Raw genomic sequence first — 19,515 nt, 5'->3', positions numbered from 1 at the left:
TAAGCATTAAAGAGTGGAGGTGAAGGAGATAGAATATCGGCCTACTTCTGTACCACAGGCGCCAATACAACACAAACTATGATGTAAGAGAGATTTCATAAACGAGGCAAGAACACTAAAATGATACATACCACATGCTATGTTAATGCTACAGTGGATCAATGCAGGTTTATTTGTGGAAAACTCTATTCATGGTAGAAATGGTTTGGAACTGAAAATCACACAAGAAAATCCCATGAAGATAGAAGGGAAAGGACAGAAAATGAAAGACGAGAGTAACGATGAAGCAACTGTAGAGAGATGTTGGTGCTGCTTCCACTGCTGCAGGTTGACAGAGAGGAATAGAGTATTTGTGGTTTGTGGGTTTTGCACGAGTGTCTCTCTGTGTGTGTGTGTGTGTGTGTGTGTGTGGGTGTGTGTGTGTGGGCGTTTTACTCAAGTGTGAAATCTTGATGGGTTCTCCCAGTCACCATGATCTCCCTCTGCAATTATCCATTCACTGAAACTGAATGACATCACTGGAATTTCCAACAGTAGAATGGTTTAAAAAGAGCTGTACATGGAGTATCAGTCAATCAAGCAAAGCAACAGAGAAGAAACAGTAGCTCCAAAACATAGTCAACCTCCAGTAAGACTGTGTGAGCTTCATACAGAGAGTATTAAACTTGAATACTGCAAAGACTAGCGATTGACATTTGATCGTGAGGTTAGTCTTGGATACTGTTTGCTACATTGACAAGGACAAGAAGGCACTAGTTAGAACATTATACAATGGGACTTGACCACAACGTTGTATTGGACATGGAGAGGGGCCCTGAGAGCCCCGCAGAGGTGACCGTGGTACGGGAACAATCCACACACACCAACCGGTGGAGACTGTGTGGTTCACTGCTGGCAATGGCACTGTGTGTCTCTGCTGCCCTCTTCTTTACCTTGCACGCCAAGAAACAAGATCAAACCGAGGAAGCAGACGGTGAGTTCACTTCCTTTGTCTTTGTAGGTCGAAATGCTTTTGGTGTTTTGGTTTTACGACACCATGTCTACTCTACTCCCTTGACTGCTACTGTGCTGCTGTAGAGAACCTGCTTGTACCAAAGCAGCATGCATGATGGAGTGTCTTCTGAGCTGATGTCACAGTTTCTAATTCTCTGTCTTCTTGACTCCACAGACATTCGGCATACGTTAAGACAAATCTCTGGAAACGCAAAGGGAAGTGCTGCCATTCATTTAGAAGGTAAGAAACAGACAAAGACTCCATATACTGTATTCATATTCATTCTCCATATCAGAATCATTACAGCTGCACTGGGAAATTAACTTGTCTGGCATATGCACGACAAATCAGCATTCAAGAAAATACAAAGTAAATGTGTGTTTGTTCTGTACATCAAATGTACACTTTACTCAACTGTAAATCAAGCTATTTTGACACACTGAATTAGACACAATCTCCATCTCTTTTTGAAACTGTTCATTTAGAACTAGACTCAATAGAGAAGGTGCTTTGAAGTCTTCAAACATACATCACTGATTTATGTAAATACAGTGCAACCTCTCTGTATCTCTGAGATTTACTTCTGACCATGTTAACCTCTATCTCTCTTTCTCTCTTTCTCTCTTTCTCTCTAGGTGTTTATAACTCTGACTACTCAGAAACCTCTGTGGAGTGGAGAGATAACGTGGACCAGGGCTTCTCACAGGGGGGGCTGAAACTTGAAAACAACAAGATTGTGATCCCTCGGTCAGGCCTGTACTTCGTCTACAGCCAGGCCTCATTCCGCGTCAGCTGCCAGGCCGACCCCGAGCACCAGGTGAACCACAGGATGGTTCACCTGAGCCACACCGTCCAGCGATGGTCCAAAACCTACGGCATTGGGAGCGGCAAGAGTGATGAATATCAGACGCTGCTCAACTCCGTACGCACCGCCTGTGAGAAGATGCCCAGCAGCGACCCAGAGGGCAAAGGCCCATGGTTCAGTGTAGTGTCCATGGGAGCAGTGTTCCACCTGAAGGAGGGAGACAAGCTGAAGACCTTAACGCCCCATCGGCTTATGTCTGATCTGGAGGATGACTCTGGGAAGACCTTCTTTGGTGTGTTCGCCTTGTGAGGGCATCACAGTGACTGACAATAGGAAGAAAGTGTGAGACGGAGCTCCGTACAGTACAAGAAGAAGACAAACATGGAAAAGGGAAAGACAGGTTAACTGACCGGAGTCAGGGCATTTTGTCTGCTGATATTGGCTGGAATTAAGGTGGTTTTATATTAAAGCTAATGCCATACGTTTCAGTCAAAGAGCAGGAGTTATTACACCATCCTATGAGAACTGTAGCAGTTTATCATTGGGATCTACTGTATGATGTATTGCCATCGGTTTATCTGTGGAACTGCATTGCTATGATGTAAATGTACTATGTACATCCTACCATGTTACTGTTAGGACCTTATGCTGTACTACGATTCTCAGCACAGAAACAAACTGCACTATTTCCTACTGTGATGCTGTCGGAATTCTGACATTATGATTGTATTCCCTACCTGTATGTACTGTGTGTCACTACGGCCTGACAATCTTCGATTTTTGCGAGGCAACTCTAGTTAATGATTGACCATGAATGTATAACTTTTGTTTTTCATAAATGTGTAGATAACCTATTTATTATATTATTTAATTGCATTTTACTTTTTTATTACAAGACTAAAAATTCTGATGTCATTGATTGTGAATGTAATTGTTTTTGTTAATGTCTACATCATATATTTATAATGTTATTTATTATATTATTTAATTGCATTTTATATATATAGTGGATATTGATCTTGATATTTATTTATTTATTTATTTATTTAACTATTCTTTAACTATGCAAGTTGAAAACCTGTTCACATTTACAATCGTGGAGTTCAACTGTGTGCTGTTCCATTGTCTCAGTTGTTGTAAACTGAATATCAATAAAATGCTAAAAAGGACAAAACATTTTTTTTAAATGATTATAAAAAGTTTATTCATACAGACTGTCGCAATGAGACCAATGTCTCTTGTTCAGGTGAGACCTGCTTACATTAAAATACATTACATTATATTAGCCTACTTCAAACAGTAGAATATGTTTTGAGTACGTTTTGAAGGTCATTGCAGGTATTCGGGCACAACAACTAAAGGCCAGTTTACCCAGCTCAGACGAAACATGTGGAACTTTAAGGGATACAATATTCTCCCAGCTGCATCGTTGATACAATGTTTGAATATTTCAAAACAACCGATGCCATCGACACAAATTAGTGACCCTCATCTGAGTAACTGTCTCCCAAAGATAGGTTTATTTTCCATTGATAGTGTAGAGTATTGATAGAGTAGAGTTGAGATAATCAGTTAAGATAGTGGATAGTCAGCATTAGTCATCCTTGTCATTAGGTATGTCATATTTTGACATTGTCCTGGTGTCCTTTGAATACTACACTGAATGACTGGAGTTGCTCAACAAAACTGAATGAGAGCAGATGTTACTACACTGAGAAATGTGGTCATAAATAATTTCAATGAATGTAAAATATATTTTTCAAGCCAGTTTCTTATATATATTATATTTCATCAATTTGCATGAATGCAGTGGGGAAATTAGCATTTAATGTAGCTCAGGGATTGAAATATTTAGAGAGAGGGAAGATGGTGGCTTTACGATTGGTGAAGACTCCACCCCTGTGTGCTTGGCCTATTTTTAAAAGAGGGAAGGAAATTGCTACCGTCATGGATAGCAACCATGACTCATGCCTCTTTATGTTTGATACCATTTCTCATTCCATCCATTAATTACAATGACTCAGTCCTCTGATTTCTACCTCCACCAGCCTCTCCTGAGCCTCACTTTCGTCATGTTTGCTTGTAAGAATTTACAGTACAAAATGTTACACCAACATACAAGTAATCTGCTTTTAAGCATTATGTTTGGAGGTGAAGGAGATAGAATATCGGCCTACTTCTGTACCACAGACGCCAATACAACACAAAATATGATGTAAGAGAGATTTCATAAACGAGGCAAGAACACTAAAATGATACATACCACATGCTATGTTAATGCTACAGTGGATCAATGCAGGTTTATTTGTGGAAAACTCCATTCATGGTAGAAATGGTTTGGAACTGAAAATCACACAAGAAAATCCCATGAAGATAGAAGGGAAAGGACAGGAAATGAAGGACGAGAGTAACGATGAATCAACTGTAGAGAGATGTTGGTGCTGCTTCCGCTGCTGCAGGCTGACAGAGAGGAATAGAGTATTTGTGGTTTGTAGGTTTTGCATGAGTGTCTCTCTCTGTGTGTGTGTGTGTGTGTGTGTGTGTGTGTGTGTGTGTGTGTGTGTGTGTGTGTGTGTGTGTGTGTGTGTGTGTGTGTGTGTGTGTGTGCGTGCGTGCGTGTGTGTATGTAGGTGCACCACCTGCACTATTTGCACGATTTACATATCCATACGCTCACACACATTTACACTCACACCACCACTGCTATTTATTACAGTATTTTATTGCTCCTTTGTGTGTATGTGTGTGTGTGTGTGTGTGTGTGTGTGTGTGTGTGTGTGTGTGTGTGTGTGTGTGTGTGTGCGTGTGGTGTGTGTATGTGTTTGTTTGTGTGGGGGCGTTTTACTCAAGTGTGAAATCTTGATGGGTTCTCCCAGTCACCATGATCTCCTTCTGCAATTATCCATTCACTCAAACTGAATGACATCACTGGAATTTCCAACAGTAGAATGGTTTAAAAAGAGCTGTACATGGAGTATCAGTCAATCAAGCAAAGCAACAGAGAAGAAACAGTACCTCCAAAACATAGTCAACCTCCAGTAAGACTGTGTGAGCTTCATACAGAGAGTATTAAACTTGAATACTGCAAAGACTAGCGATTGACATTTGATCGTGAGGTTAGTCTTGGATACTGTTTGCTACATTGACAAGGACAAGAAGGCACTAGTTAGAACATTATACAATGGGACTTGACCACAACGTTGTATTGGACATGGAGAGGGGCCCTGTGAGCCCCGCAGAGGTGACCGTGGTACGGGAACAATCCACACACACCAACCGGTGGAGACTGTGTGGTTCACTGCTGGCAATGGCACTGTGTGTCTCTGCTGCCCTCTTCTTTACCTTGCACGCCAAGAAACAAGATCAAACCGAGGAAGCAGACGGTGAGTTCACTTCCTTAGTCTTTGTAGGTCGAAATGCTTTTGGTGTTTTGGTTTTACGACACCATGTCTACTCTACTCCCTTGACTGCTACTGTGCTGCTGTAGAGAACCTGCTTGTACCAAAGCAGCATGCATGATGGAGTGTCTTCTGAGCTGATGTCACAGTTTCTAATTCTCTGTCTTCTTGACTCCACAGACATTCGGCATACGTTAAGACAAATCTCTGGAAACGCAAAGGGAAGTGCTGCCATTCATTTAGAAGGTAAGAAACAGACAAAGACTCCATATACTGTATTCATATTCATTCTCCATATCAGAATCATTACAGCTGCACTGGGAAATTAACTTGTCTGGCATATGCACAACAAATCAGCATTCAAGAAAATACAAAGTAAATGTGTGTTTGTTCTGTACATCAAATGTACACTTTACTCAACTGTAAATCAAGCTATTTTGACACACTGAATTAGACACAATCTCCATCTCTTTTTGAAACAGTTCATTTAGAACTAGACTCAATAGAGAAGGTGCTTTGAAGTCTTCAGACATACATCACTGATTTATGTAAATACAGTGCAACCTCTCTGTATCTCTGAGATTCACTTCTGACCATGTTAACCTCTATCTCTCTTTCTCTCTTTCGGTCTGCCTTCCCTCTAGGTGTTTATAACCCTGACTACTCAGAAACCTCTGTGGAGTGGAGAGATAACGTGGACCAGGGCTTCTCACAGGGGGGGCTGAAACTTGAAAACAACAAGATTGTGATCCCTCGGTCAGGCCTGTACTTCGTCTACAGCCAGGCCTCATTCCGCGTCAGCTGCCAGGCCGACCCCGAGCACCAGGTGAACCACAGGATGGTTCACCTGAGCCACACCGTCCAGCGATGGTCCAAAACCTACGGCATTGGGAGCGGCAAGAGTGATGAATATCAGACGCTGCTCAACTCCGTACGCACCGCCTGTGAGAAGATGCCCAGCAGCGACCCAGAGGGCAAAGGCCCATGGTTCAGTGTAGTGTCCATGGGAGCAGTGTTCCACCTGAAGGAGGGAGACAAGCTGAAGACCTTAACGCCCCATCGGCTTATGTCTGATCTGGAGGATGACTCTGGGAAGACCTTCTTTGGTGTGTTCGCCTTGTGAGGGCATCACAGTGACTGACAATAGGAAGAAAGTGTGAGACGGAGCTCCGTACAGTACAAGAAGAAGACAAACATGGAAAAGGGAAAGACAGGTTAACTGACCGGAGTCAGGGCATTTTGTCTGCTGATATTGGCTGGAATTAAGGTGGTTTTATATTAAAGCTAATGCCATACGTTTCAGTCAAAGAGCAGGAGTTATTACACCATCCTATGAGAACTGTAGCAGTTTATCATTGGGATCTACTGTATGATGTATTACCATCGGTTTATCTGTGGAACTGCATTGCTATGATGTAAATGTACTATGTACATCCTACCATGTTACTGTTAGGACCTTATGCTGTACTACGATTCTCAACACAGAAACAAACTGCACTATTTCCTACTGTGATGCTGTCGGAATTCTGACAGTATGATTGTATTCCCTACCTGTATGTACTGTGTGTCACTACGGCCTGACAATCTTCGATTTTTGCGAGGCAACTCTAGTTAATGATTGACCATGAATGTATAACTTTTGTTTTTCATAAATGTGTAGATAACCTATTTATTATATTATTTAATTGCATTTTACTTTTTTATTACGAGACTTAAAATTGTAATGTCATTGATTGTGAATGTAGTTGTTTTTGTTAATGTCTACATCATATATTTATTATGTTATTTATTATATTATTTAATTGCATTTTATATATATAGTGGATATTGATCTTGATATTTATTTATTTATTTAACTATTCTTTAACTATGCAAGTTGAAAACCTGTTCACATTTACAATCGTGGAGTTCAACTGTGTGCTGTTCCATTGTCTCAGTTGTTGTAAACTGAATATCAATAAAATGTTAAAAAGGCAAAAAAAAATTTTTTCAAATGATTATAAAAAGTTTATTCATACAGGGTGTCCCAATGAGACCAATGTCTCTTGTTCAGGTGAGACCTGCTTACATTAAAATACATTACATTATATTAGCCTACTTCAAACAGTAGAGTATGTTTTGAGTATGTTTTGAAGGTCATTGCAGGTACTCGGGCACAACAACTAAAGGCCAGTTTACCCAGCTCAGACGAAACATGTGGAACTTTAAGGGATACAATATTCTCCCAGCTGCCTCGTTGATACAATGTTTGAATGTTTCAAAACAACTGATGCCATCGACACAAATTAGTGACCCTCATGTGAGTAACTGTCTCCCAAAGATAGGTTTATTTTCCATTGATAGTGTAGAGTATTAATAGAGTACAGTTGAGATAATCAGTTAAGATAGTGGATAGTCAGCATTAGTCATCCTTGTCATTAAGTATGTAATATTTTGACATTGTCCTGGTGTTCTTTGAATACTACACTGAATGACTGGAGTTGCTCAACAAAACTGAATGAGAGCAGATGTTACTTCACTGAGAAATGTGGTCATAAATAATTTCAATGAATGTAAAATATAATTTTCAGGCCAGTTTCTTATATATATTATATTTCATCAATTTGCATGAATGCAGTGGGGAAATTAGCATTTAATGTAGCTTAGGGATTGAAATATTTAGAGAGAGGGAAGATGGTGGCTTTACGATTGGTGAAGACTCCACCCCTGTGTGCTTGGCCTATTTTTAAGAGAGGGAAGGAAATTGCTACCGTCATGGATAGCAACCATGACTCATGCCTCTTTATGTTTGATACCATTTCTCATTCCATCCATTAATTACAATGACTCAGTCCTCTGATTTCTACCTCCACCAGCCTCTCCTGAGCCTCACTTTCGTCATGTTTGCTTGTAAGAATTTACAGTACAAAATGTTACACCAACATACAAGTAATCTGCTTTTAAGCATTATGTTTGGAGGTGAAGGAGATAGAATATCGGCCTACTTCTGTACCACAGACGCCAATACAACACAAACTATGATGTAAGAGAGATTTCATAAACGAGGCAAGAACACTAAAATGATACATACCACATGCTATGTTAATGCTACAGTGGATCAATGCAGGTTTATTTGTGGAAAACTCCATTCATGGTAGAAATGGTTTGGAACTGAAAATCACACAAGAAAATCCCATGAAGATAGAAGGGAAAGGACAGAAAATGAAGGACGAGAGTAACGATGAAGCAACTGTAGAGAGATGTTGTGCTGCTTCCACTGCTGCAGGTTGACAGAGAGGAATGGAGTATTTGTGGTTTGTGGGTTTTGCACGAGTGTCTCTGTGTGTGTGTGTGTGTGTGTGTGTGTGTGTGTGTGTGTGTGTGTGTGTGTGTGTGTGTGTGTGTGCGTGCGTGCGTGTGTGTATGTAGGTGCACCACCTGCACTATTTGTGCACATACATATCCATACGCTCACACACATTTACACTCACACCACCACTGCTATTTATTACAGTATTTTATTGCTCCTTTGTGTGTATGTGTGTGTGTGTGTGTGTGTGTGTGTGTGTGTGTGTGTGTGTGTGTGTGTGTGTGTGTGTGTGTGTGTGTGTGTGTGCGTGTGTGTGTGGTGTGTGTATGTGTTTGTTTGTGTGGGGGCGTTTTACTCAAGTGTGAAATCTTGATGGGTTCTCCCAGTCACCATGATCTCCTTCTGCAATTATCCATTCACTCAAACTGAATGACATCACTGGAATTTCCAACAGTAGAATGGTTTAAAAAGAGCTGTACATGGAGTATCAGTCAATCAAGCAAAGCAACAGAGAAGAAACAGTACCTCCAAAACATAGTCAACCTCCAGTAAGACTGTGTGAGCTTCATACAGAGAGTATTAAACTTGAATACTGCAAAGACTAGCGATTGACATTTGAGCGTGAGGTTAGTCTTGGATACTGTTTGCTACATTGACAAGGACAAGAAGGCACTAGTTAGAACATTATACAATGGGACTTGACCACAACGTTGTATTGGACATGGAGAGGGGCCCTGTGAGCCCCGCAGAGGTGACCGTGGTACGGGAACAATCCACACACACCAACCGGTGGAGACTGTGTGGTTCACTGCTGGCAATGGCACTGTGTGTCTCTGCTGCCCTCTTCTTTACCTTGCACGCCAAGAAACAAGATCAAACCGAGGAAGCAGACGGTGAGTTCACTTCCTTTGTCTTTGTAGGTCGAAATGCTTTTGGTGTTTTGGTTTTACGACACCATGTCTACTCTACTCCCTTGACTGCTACTGTGCTGCTGTAGAGAACCTGCTTGTACCAAAGCAGCATGCATGATGGAGTGTCTTCTGAGCTGATGTCACAGTTTCTAATTCTCTGTCTTCTTGACTCCACAGACATTCGGCATACGTTAAGACAAATCTCTGGAAACGCAAAGGGAAGTGCTGCCATTCATTTAGAAGGTAAGAAACAGACAAAGACTCCATATACTGTATTCATATTCATTCTCCATATCAGAATCATTACAGCTGCACTGGGAAATTAACTTGTCTGGCATATGCACGATAAATCAGCATTCAAGAAAATACAAAGTAAATGTGTGTTTGTTCTGTACATCAAATGTACACTTTACTCAACTGTAAATCAAGCTATTTTAACACACTGAATTAGACACAATCTCCATCTCTTTTTGAAACTGTTCATTTAGAACTAGACTCAATAGAGAAGGTGCTTTGAAGTCTTCAGACATACATCACTGATTTATGTAAATACAGTGCAACCTCTCTGTATCTCTGAGATTTACTTCTGACCATGTTAACCTCTATCTCTCTTTCTCTCTTTCTCTCTTTCGGTCTGCCTTCCCTCTAGGTGTTTATAACTCTGACTACTCAGAAACCTCTGTGGAGTGGAGAGATAACGTGGACCAGGGCTTCTCACAGGGGGGGCTGAAACTTGAAAACAACGAGATTGTGATCCCTCGGTCAGGCCTGTACTTCGTCTACAGCCAGGCCTCATTCCGCGTCAGCTGCCAGGCCGACCCCGAGCACCAGGTGAACCACAGGATGGTTCACCTGAGCCACACCGTCCAGCGATGGTCCAAAACCTACGGCATTGGGAGCGGCAAGAGTGATGAATATCAGACGCTGCTCAACTCCGTACGCACCGCCTGTGAGAAGATGCCCAGCAGCGACCCAGAGGGCAAAGGCCCATGGTTCAGTGTAGTGTCCATGGGAGCAGTGTTCCACCTGAAGGAGGGAGACAAGCTGAAGACCTTAACGCCCCATCGGCTTATGTCTGATCTGGAGGATGACTCTGGGAAGACCTTCTTTGGTGTGTTCGCCTTGTGAGGGCATCACAGTGACTGACAATAGGAAGAAAGTGTGAGACGGAGCTCCGTACAGTACAAGAAGAAGACAAACATGGAAAAGGGAAAGACAGGTTAACTGACCAGAGTCAGGGCATTTTGTCTGCTGATATTGGCTGGAATTAAGGTGGTTTTATATTAAAGCTAATGCCATACGTTTCAGTCAAAGAGCAGGAGTTATTACACCATCCTATGAGAACTGTAGCAGTTTATCATTGGGATCTACTGTATGATGTATTGCCATCGGTTTATCTGTGGAACTGCATTGCTATGATGTAAATGTACTATGTACATCCTACCATGTTACTGTTAGGACCTTATGCTGTACTACGATTCTCAACACAGAAACAAACTGCACTATTTCCTACTGTGATGCTGTCGGAATTCTGACATTATGATTGTATTCCCTACCTGTATGTACTGTGTGTCACTACGGCCTGACAATCTTCGATTTTTGCGAGGCAACTCTAGTTAATGATTGACCATGAATGTATAACTTTTGTTTTTCATAAATGTGTAGATAACCTATTTATTATATTATTTAATTGCATTTTACTTTTTTATTACAAGACTAAAAATTCTGATGTCATTGATTGTGAATGTAATTGTTTTTGTTAATGTCTACATCATATATTTATTATGTTATTTATTATATTATTTAATTGCATTTTATATATATAGTGGATATTGATCTTGATATTTATTTATTTATTTATTTAACTATTCTTTAACTATGCAAGTTGAAAACCTGTTCACATTTACAATCGTGGAGTTCAACTGTGTGCTGTTCCATTGTCTCAGTTGTTGTAAACTGAATATCAATAAAATGCTAAAAAGGACAAAACATTTTTTTACAATGATTATAAAAAGTTTATTCATACAGACTGTCGCAATGAGACCAATGTCTCTTGTTCAGGTGAGACCTGCTTACATTAAAATACATTACATTATATTAGCCTACTTCAAACAGTAGAATATGTTTTGAGTACGTTTTGAAGGTCATTGCAGGTATTCGGGCACAACAACTAAAGGCCAGTTTACCCAGCTCAGACGAAACATGTGGAACTTTAAGGGATACAATATTCTCCCAGCTGCCTCATTGATACAATGTTTGAATATTTCAAAACAACCGATGCCATCGACACAAATTAGTGACCGTCATCTGAGTAACTGTCTCCCAAAGATAGGTTTATTTTCCATTGATAGTGTAGAGTATTGATAGAGTAGAGTTGAGATAATCAGTAAAGATAGTGGATAGTCAGCATTAGTCATCCTTGTCATTAGGTATGTCATATTTTGACATTGTCCTGGTGTCCTTTGAATACTACACTGAATGACTGGAGTTGCTCAACAAAACTGAATGAGAGCAGATGTTACTACACTGAGAAATGTGGTCATAAATAATTTCAATGAATGTAAAATATATTTTTCAAGCCAGTTTCTTATATATATTATATTTCATCAATTTGCATGAATGCAGTGGGGAAATTAGCATTTAATGTAGCTCAGGGATTGAAATATTTAGAGAGAGGGAAGATGGTGGCTTTACGATTGGTGAAGACTCCACCCCTGTGTGCTTGGCCTATTTTTAAAAGAGGGAAGGAAATTGCTACCGTCATGGATAGCAACCATGACTCATGCCTCTTTATGTTTGATACCATTTCTCATTCCATCCATTAATTACAATGACTCAGTCCTCTGATTTCTACCTCCACCAGCCTCTCCTGAGCCTCACTTTCGTCATGTTTGCTTGTAAGAATTTACAGTGCAAAATGTTACACCAACATACATGTAATCTGCTTTAAAGCATTAAAGAGTGGAGGTGAAGGAGATAGAATATCGGCCTACTTCTGTACCACAGGCGCCAATACAACACAAACTATGATGTAAGAGAGATTTCATAAACGAGGCAAGAACACTAAAATGATACATACCACATGCTATGTTAATGCTACAGTGGATCAATGCAGGTTTATTTGTGGAAAACTCCATTCATGGTAGAAATGGTTTGGAACTGAAAATCACACAAGAAAATCCCATGAAGATAGAAGGGAAAGGACAGGAAATGAAGGACGAGAGTAACGATGAAGCAACTGTAGAGAGATGTTGGTGCTGCTTCCGCTGCTACAGGTTGACAGAGAGGAATGGAGTATTTGTGGTTTGTAGGTTTTGCATGAGTGTCTCTCTGTGTGTGTGTGTGTGTGTGTGTGTGTGTGTGTGTGTGTGTGTGTGTGTGTGTGTGTGTGTGTGCGTGCGTGCGTGCGTGTGTGTGTAGGTGCACCACCTGCACTATCTGTGCACGTACATATCCATACGCTCACACACATTTACACTCACACCACCACTGCTATTTATTACTGTATTTTATTGCTCCCTTTGTGTGTCTGTGTGTGTGCGTGTGTGTGTGCGTGTGTGTGTGCGTGTGTGTGTGTGTCTGTGTGTGCGTGTGTGTGAGTGTGTGTGTGTGTGTGGTGTGTGTATGTGTTTGTTTGTGTGGGGGCGTTTTACTCAAGTGTGAAATCTTGATGGGTTCTCCCAGTCACCATGATCTCCTTCTGCAATTATCCATTCACTCAAACTGAATGACATCACTGGAATTTCCAACAGTAGAATGGTTTAAAAAGAGCTGTACATGGAGTATCAGTCAATCAAGCAAAGCAACAGAGAAGAAACAGTACCTCCAAAACATAGTCAACCTCCAGTAAGACTGTGTGAGCTTCATACAGAGAGTATTAAACTTGAATACTGCAAAGACTAGCGATTGACATTTGAGCGTGAGGTTAGTCTTGGATACTGTTTGCTACATTGACAAGGACAAGAAGGCACTAGTTAGAACATTATACAATGGGACTTGACCACAACGTTGTATTGGACATGGAGAGGGGCCCTGTGAGCCCCGCAGAGGTGACCGTGGTACGGGAACAATCCACACACACCAACCGGTGGAGACTGTGTGGTTCACTGCTGGCAATGGCACTGTGTGTCTCTGCTGCCCTCTTCTTTACCTTGCACGCCAAGAAACAAGATCAAACCGAGGAAGCAGACGGTGAGTTCACTTCCTTAGTCTTTGTAGGTCGAAATGCTTTTGGTGTTTTGGTTTTACGACACCATGTCTACTCTACTCCCTTGACTGCTACTGTGCTGCTGTAGAGAACCTGCTTGTACCAAAGCAGCATGCATGATGGAGTGTCTTCTGAGCTGATGTCACAGTTTCTAATTCTCTGTCTTCTTGACTCCACAGACATTCGGCATACGTTAAGACAAATCTCTGGAAACGCAAAGGGAAGTGCTGCCATTCATTTAGAAGGTAAGAAACAGACAAAGACTCCATATACTGTATTCATATTCATTCTCCATATCAGAATCATTACAGCTGCACTGGGAAATTAACTTGTCTGGCATATGCACGATAAATCAGCATTCAAGAAAATACAAAGTAAATGTGTGTTTGTTCTGTACATCAAATGTACACTTTACTCAACTGTAAATCAAGCAATTTTGACACACTGAATTAGACACAATCTCCATCTCTTTTTGAAACTGTTCATTTAGAACTAGACTCAATAGAGAAGGTGCTTTGAAGTCTTCAGACATACATCACTGATTTATGTAAATACAGTGCAACCTCTCTGTATCTCTGAGATTTACTTCTGACCATGTTAACCTCTATCTCTCTTTCTCTCTTTCGGTCTGCCTTCCCTCTAGGTGTTTATAACTCTGACTACTCAGAAACCTCTGTGGAGTGGAGAGATAACGTGGACCAGGGCTTCTCACAGGGGGGGCTGAAACTTGAAAACAACGAGATTGTGATCCCTCGGTCAGGCTTGTACTTCGTCTACAGCCAGGCCTCATTCCGCGTCAGCTGCCAGGCCGACCCCGAGCACCAGGTGAACCACAGGATGGTTCACCTGAGCCACACCGTCCAGCGATGGTCCAAAACCTACGGCATTGGGAGCGGCAAGAGTGATGAATATCAGACGCTGCTCAACTCCGTACGCACCGCCTGTGAGAAGATGCCCAGCAGCGACCCAGAGGGCAAAGGCCCATGGTTCAGTGTAGTGTCCATGGGAGCAGTGTTCCACCTGAAGGAGGGAGACAAGCTGAAGACCTTAACGCCCCATCGGCTTATGTCTGATCTGGAGGATGACTCTGGGAAGACCTTCTTTGGTGTGTTCGCCTTGTGAGGGCATCACAGTGACTGACAATAGGAAGAAAGTGTGAGACGGAGCTCCGTACAGTACAAGAAGAAGACAAACATGGAAAAGGGAAAGACAGGTTAACTGACCGGAGTCAGGGCATTTTGTCTGCTGATATTGGCTGGAATTAAGGTGGTTTTATATTAAAGCTAATGCCATACATTTCAGTCAAAGAGCAGGAGTTATTACACCATCCTATGAGAACTGTAGCAGTTTATCATTGGGATCTACTGTATGATGTATTGCCATCGGTTTATCTGTGGAACTGCATTGCTATGATGTAAATGTACTATGTACATCCTACCATGTTACTGTTAGGACCTTATGCTGTACTACGATTCTCAACACAGAAACAAACTGCACTATTTCCTACTGTGATGCTGTCGGAATTCTGACATTATGATTGTATTCCCTACCTGTATGTACTGTGTGTCACTACGGCCTGACAATCTTCGATTTTTGCGAGGCAACTCTAGTTAATGATTGACCATGAATGTATAACTTTTGTTTTTCATAAATGTGTAGATAACCTATTTATTATATTATTTAATTGCATTTTACTTTTTTATTACAAGACTAAAAATTCTGATGTCATTGATTGTGAATGTAATTGTTTTTGTTAATGTCTACATCATATATTTATTATGTTATTTATTATATTATTTAATTGCATTTTATATATATAGTGGATATTGATCTTGATATTTATTTATTTATTTATTTAACTATTCTTTAACTATGCAAGTTGAAAACCTGTTCACATTTACAATCGTGGAGTTCAACTGTGTGCTGTTCCATTGTCTCAGTTGTTGTAAACTGAAAATCAATAAAATGCTAAAAAGGACAAAACATTTTTTTACAATGATTATAAAAAGTTTATTCATACAGACTGTCGCAATGAGACCAATGTCTCTTGTTCAGGTGAGACCTGCTTACATTAAAATACATTACATTATATTAGCCTACTTCAAACAGTAGAATATGTTTTGAGTACGTTTTGAAGGTCATTGCAGGTATTCGGGCACAACAACTAAAGGCCAGTTTACCCAGCTCAGACGAAACATGTGGAACTTTAAGGGATACAATATTCTCCCAGCTGCCTCATTGATACAATGTTTGAATATTTCAAAACAACCGATGCCATCGACACAAATTAGTGACCGTCATCTGAGTAACTGTCTCCCAAAGATAGGTTTATTTTCCATTGATAGTGTAGAGTATTAATAGAGTACAGTTGAGATAATCAGTAAAGATAGTGGATAGTCAGCATTAGTCATCCTTGTCATTAGGTATGTCATATTTTGACATTGTCCTGGTGTTTTTTGAATACTACACTGAATGACTGGAGTTGCTCAACAAAACTGAATGAGAGCAGATGTTACTACACTGAGAAATGTGGTCATGAATAATTTCAATGAATGTAAAATATATTTTTCAAGCCAGTTTCTTATATATATTATATTTCATCAATTTGCATGAATGCAGTGGGGAAATTAGCATTTAATGTAGCTCAGGGATTGAAATATTTAGAGAGAGGGAAGATGGTGGCTTTACGATTGGTGAAGACTCCACCCCTGTGTGCTTGGCCTATTTTTAAAAGAGGGAAGGAAATTGCTACCGTCATGGATAGCAACCATGACTCATGCCTCTTTATGTTTGATACCATTTCTCATTCCATCCATTAATTACAATGACTCAGTCCTCTGATTTCTACCTCCACCAGCCTCTCCTGAGCCTCACTTTCGTCATGTTTGCTTGTAAGAATTTACAGTACAAAATGTTACACCAACATACAAGTAATCTGCTTTTAAGCATTATGTTTGGAGGTGAAGGAGATAGAATATCGGCCTACTTCTGTACCACAGGCGCCAATACAACACAAACTATGATGTAAGAGAGATTTCATAAACGAGGCAAGAACACTAAAATGATACATACCACATGCTATGTTAATGCTACAGTGGATCAATGCAGGTTTATTTGTGGAAAACTCCATTCATGGTAGAAATGGTTTGGAACTGAAAATCACACAAGAAAATCCCATGAAGATAGAAGGGAAAGGACAGGAAATGAAGGACGAGAGTAACGATGAAGCAACTGTAGAGAGATGTTGGTGCTGCTTCCGCTGCTACAGGTTGACAGAGAGGAATGGAGTATTTGTGGTTTGTAGGTTTTGCATGAGTGTCTCTCTCTGTGTGTGTGTGTGTGTGTGTGTGTGTGTGTGTGTGTGTGTGTGTGTGTGTGTGTGTGTGTGTGTGTGTGTGCGTGAGTGCGTGCGTGTGTGTGTAGGTGCACCACCTGCACTATCTGTGCACGTACATATCCATACGCTCACACACATTTACACTCACACCACCACTGCTATTTATTACTGTATTTTATTGCTCCCTTTGTGTGTCTGTGTGTGTGCGTGTGTGTGTGTGTGTGTGTGTGTGTGTGTGTGTCTGTGCGTGCGTGTGTGTGTGTGTGTGTGTGTGTGTGTGTGTGTGTGTGTGTGTGTGTGTGTGTGTGTGTGTGTGTGTGTGTGTTGTTTGTGTGGGGGCGTTTTACTCAAGTGTGAAAACTTGATGGGTTCTCCCAGTCACCATGATCTCCTTCTGCAATTATCCATTCACTCAAATTGAATGACATCACTGGAATTTCCAACAGTAGAATGGTTTAAAAAGAGCTGTACATGGAGTATCAGTCAATCAAGCAAAGCAACAGAGAAGAAACAGTACCTCCAAAACATAGTGAACCTCCAGTAAGACTGTGTGAGCTTCATACAGAGAGTATTAAACTTGAATACTGCAAAGACTAGCGATTGACATTTGAGCGTGAGGTTAGTCTTGGACACTGTTTGCTACATTGACAAGGACAAGAAGGCACTAGTTAGAACATTATACAATGGGACTTGACCACAACGTTGTATTGGACATGGAGAGGGGCCCTGTGAGCCCCGCAGAGGTGACCGTGGTACGGGAACAATCCACACACACCAACCGGTGGAGACTGTGTGGTTCACTGCTGGCAATGGCACTGTGTGTCTCTGCTGCCCTCTTCTTTACCTTGCACGCCAAGAAACAAGATCAAACCGAGGAAGCAGACGGTGAGTTCACTTCCTTAGTCTTTGTAGGTCGAAATGCTTTTGGTGTTTTGGTTTTACGACACCATGTCTACTCTACTCCCTTGACTGCTACTGTGCTGCTGTAGAGAACCTGCTTGTACCAAAGCAGCATGCATGATGGAGTGTCTTCTGAGCTGATGTCACAGTTTCTAATTCTCTGTCTTCTTGACTCCACAGACATTCGGCATACGTTAAGACAAATCTCTGGAAACGCAAAGGGAAGTGCTGCCATTCATTTAGAAGGTAAGAAACAGACAAAGACTCCATATACTGTATTCATATTCATTCTCCATATCAGAATCATTACAGCTGCACTGGGAAATTAACTTGTCTGGCATATGCACGATAAATCAGCATTCAAGAAAATACAAAGTAAATGTGTGTTTGTTCTGTACATCAAATGTACACTTTACTCAACTGTAAATCAAGCTATTTTGACACACTGAATTAGACACAATCTCCATCTCTTTTTGAAACTGTTCATTTAGAACTAGACTCAATAGAGAAGGTGCTTTGAAGTCTTCAGACATACATCACTGATTTATGTAAATACAGTGCAACCTCTCTGTATCTCTGAGATTCACTTCTGCCCTTGTTAACCTCTATCTCTCTTTCTCTCTTTCGGTCTGCCTTCCCTCTAGGTGTTTATAACTCTGACTACTCAGAAACCTCTGTGGAGTGGAGAGATAACGTGGACCAGGGCTTCTCACAGGGGGGGCTGAAACTTGAAAACAACGAGATTGTGATCCCTCGGTCAGGCCTGTACTTCGTCTACAGCCAGGCCTCATTCCGCGTCAGCTGCCAGGCCGACCCCGAGCACCAGGTGAACCACAGGATGGTTCACCTGAGCCACACCGTCCAGCGATGGTCCAAAACCTACGGCATTGGGAGCGGCAAGAGTGATGAATATCAGACGCTGCTCAACTCCGTACGCACCGCCTGTGAGAAGATGCCCAGCAGCGACCCAGAGGGCAAAGGCCCATGGTTCAGTGTAGTGTCCATGGGAGCAGTGTTCCACCTGAAGGAGGGAGACAAGCTGAAGACCTTAACGCCCCATCGGCTTATGTCTGATCTGGAGGATGACTCTGGGAAGACCTTCTTTGGTGTGTTCGCCTTGTGAGGGCATCACAGTGACTGACAATAGGAAGAAAGTGTGAGACGGAGCTCCGTACAGTACAAGAAGAAGACAATCATGGAAAAGGGAAAGACAGGTTAACTGACCGGAGTCAGGGCATTTTGTCTGCTGATATTGGCTGGAATTAAGGTGGTTTTATATTAAAGCTAATGCCATACGTTTCAGTCAAAGAGCAGGAGTTATTACACCATCCTATGAGAACTGTAGCAGTTTATCATTGGGATCTACTGTGTGATGTATTACCATCGGTTTATCTGTGGAACTGCATTGCTATGATGTAAATGTACTATGTACATCCTACCATGTTACTGTTAGGACCTTATGCTGTACTACGATTCTCAACACAGAAACAAACTGCACTATTTCCTACTGTGATGCTGTCGGAATTCTGACATTATGATTGTATTCCCTACCTGTATGTACTGTGTGTCACTACGGCCTGACAATCTTCGATTTTTGCGAGGCAACTCTAGTTTATGATTGACCATGAATGTATAACTTTTGTTTTTCATAAATGTGTAGATAACCTATTTATT

General features: G+C 41.2%; 5 protein-coding genes across 5 annotated transcripts; all 5 read left to right on the top strand.

The window, feature by feature from the left end:
• Window positions 1-771: 771 nt before the first annotated feature.
• LOC310815317 (tumor necrosis factor-like) lies at window positions 772-2,108 on the top strand (the record flags this gene model as incomplete). Its single annotated transcript, XM_083685051.1, has 3 exons — window positions 772-973; window positions 1,169-1,234; window positions 1,630-2,108. The coding sequence occupies 3 exons, from the start codon at window positions 772-774 to the stop codon at window positions 2,106-2,108; spliced, it is 747 nt and encodes a 248-aa protein (XP_083541177.1).
• A 2,872-nt stretch (window positions 2,109-4,980) lies between these two features.
• Window positions 4,981-6,320, top strand: LOC310815316 (tumor necrosis factor-like; the record flags this gene model as incomplete). Its single annotated transcript, XM_083685050.1, has 3 exons — window positions 4,981-5,182; window positions 5,378-5,443; window positions 5,842-6,320. The coding sequence occupies 3 exons, from the start codon at window positions 4,981-4,983 to the stop codon at window positions 6,318-6,320; spliced, it is 747 nt and encodes a 248-aa protein (XP_083541176.1).
• A 2,857-nt stretch (window positions 6,321-9,177) lies between these two features.
• LOC310815315 (tumor necrosis factor-like) lies at window positions 9,178-10,525 on the top strand (the record flags this gene model as incomplete). Its single annotated transcript, XM_083685049.1, has 2 exons — window positions 9,178-9,379; window positions 10,047-10,525. The coding sequence occupies 2 exons, from the start codon at window positions 9,178-9,180 to the stop codon at window positions 10,523-10,525; spliced, it is 681 nt and encodes a 226-aa protein (XP_083541175.1).
• A 2,861-nt stretch (window positions 10,526-13,386) lies between these two features.
• Window positions 13,387-14,726, top strand: LOC310815314 (tumor necrosis factor-like; the record flags this gene model as incomplete). Its single annotated transcript, XM_083685048.1, has 3 exons — window positions 13,387-13,588; window positions 13,784-13,849; window positions 14,248-14,726. The coding sequence occupies 3 exons, from the start codon at window positions 13,387-13,389 to the stop codon at window positions 14,724-14,726; spliced, it is 747 nt and encodes a 248-aa protein (XP_083541174.1).
• A 2,898-nt stretch (window positions 14,727-17,624) lies between these two features.
• On the top strand, window positions 17,625-18,964 carry LOC310815313 (tumor necrosis factor-like; the record flags this gene model as incomplete). The annotated part of the gene is made up of 3 exons (XM_083685047.1): window positions 17,625-17,826; window positions 18,022-18,087; window positions 18,486-18,964. The coding sequence occupies 3 exons, from the start codon at window positions 17,625-17,627 to the stop codon at window positions 18,962-18,964; spliced, it is 747 nt and encodes a 248-aa protein (XP_083541173.1).
• Between the last annotated feature and the right edge of the window lie 551 nt (window positions 18,965-19,515).

The sequence above is a fragment of the Argentina silus genome, assembly GCF_951799395.1.
Source record: "Argentina silus genome assembly, chromosome: 14".
NCBI lineage: Eukaryota > Metazoa > Chordata > Actinopteri > Argentiniformes > Argentinidae > Argentina > Argentina silus.
The sequence above is the reverse complement of the archived record's forward strand: the minus strand, read 5'-3'. Positions and strand labels throughout refer to the sequence as shown.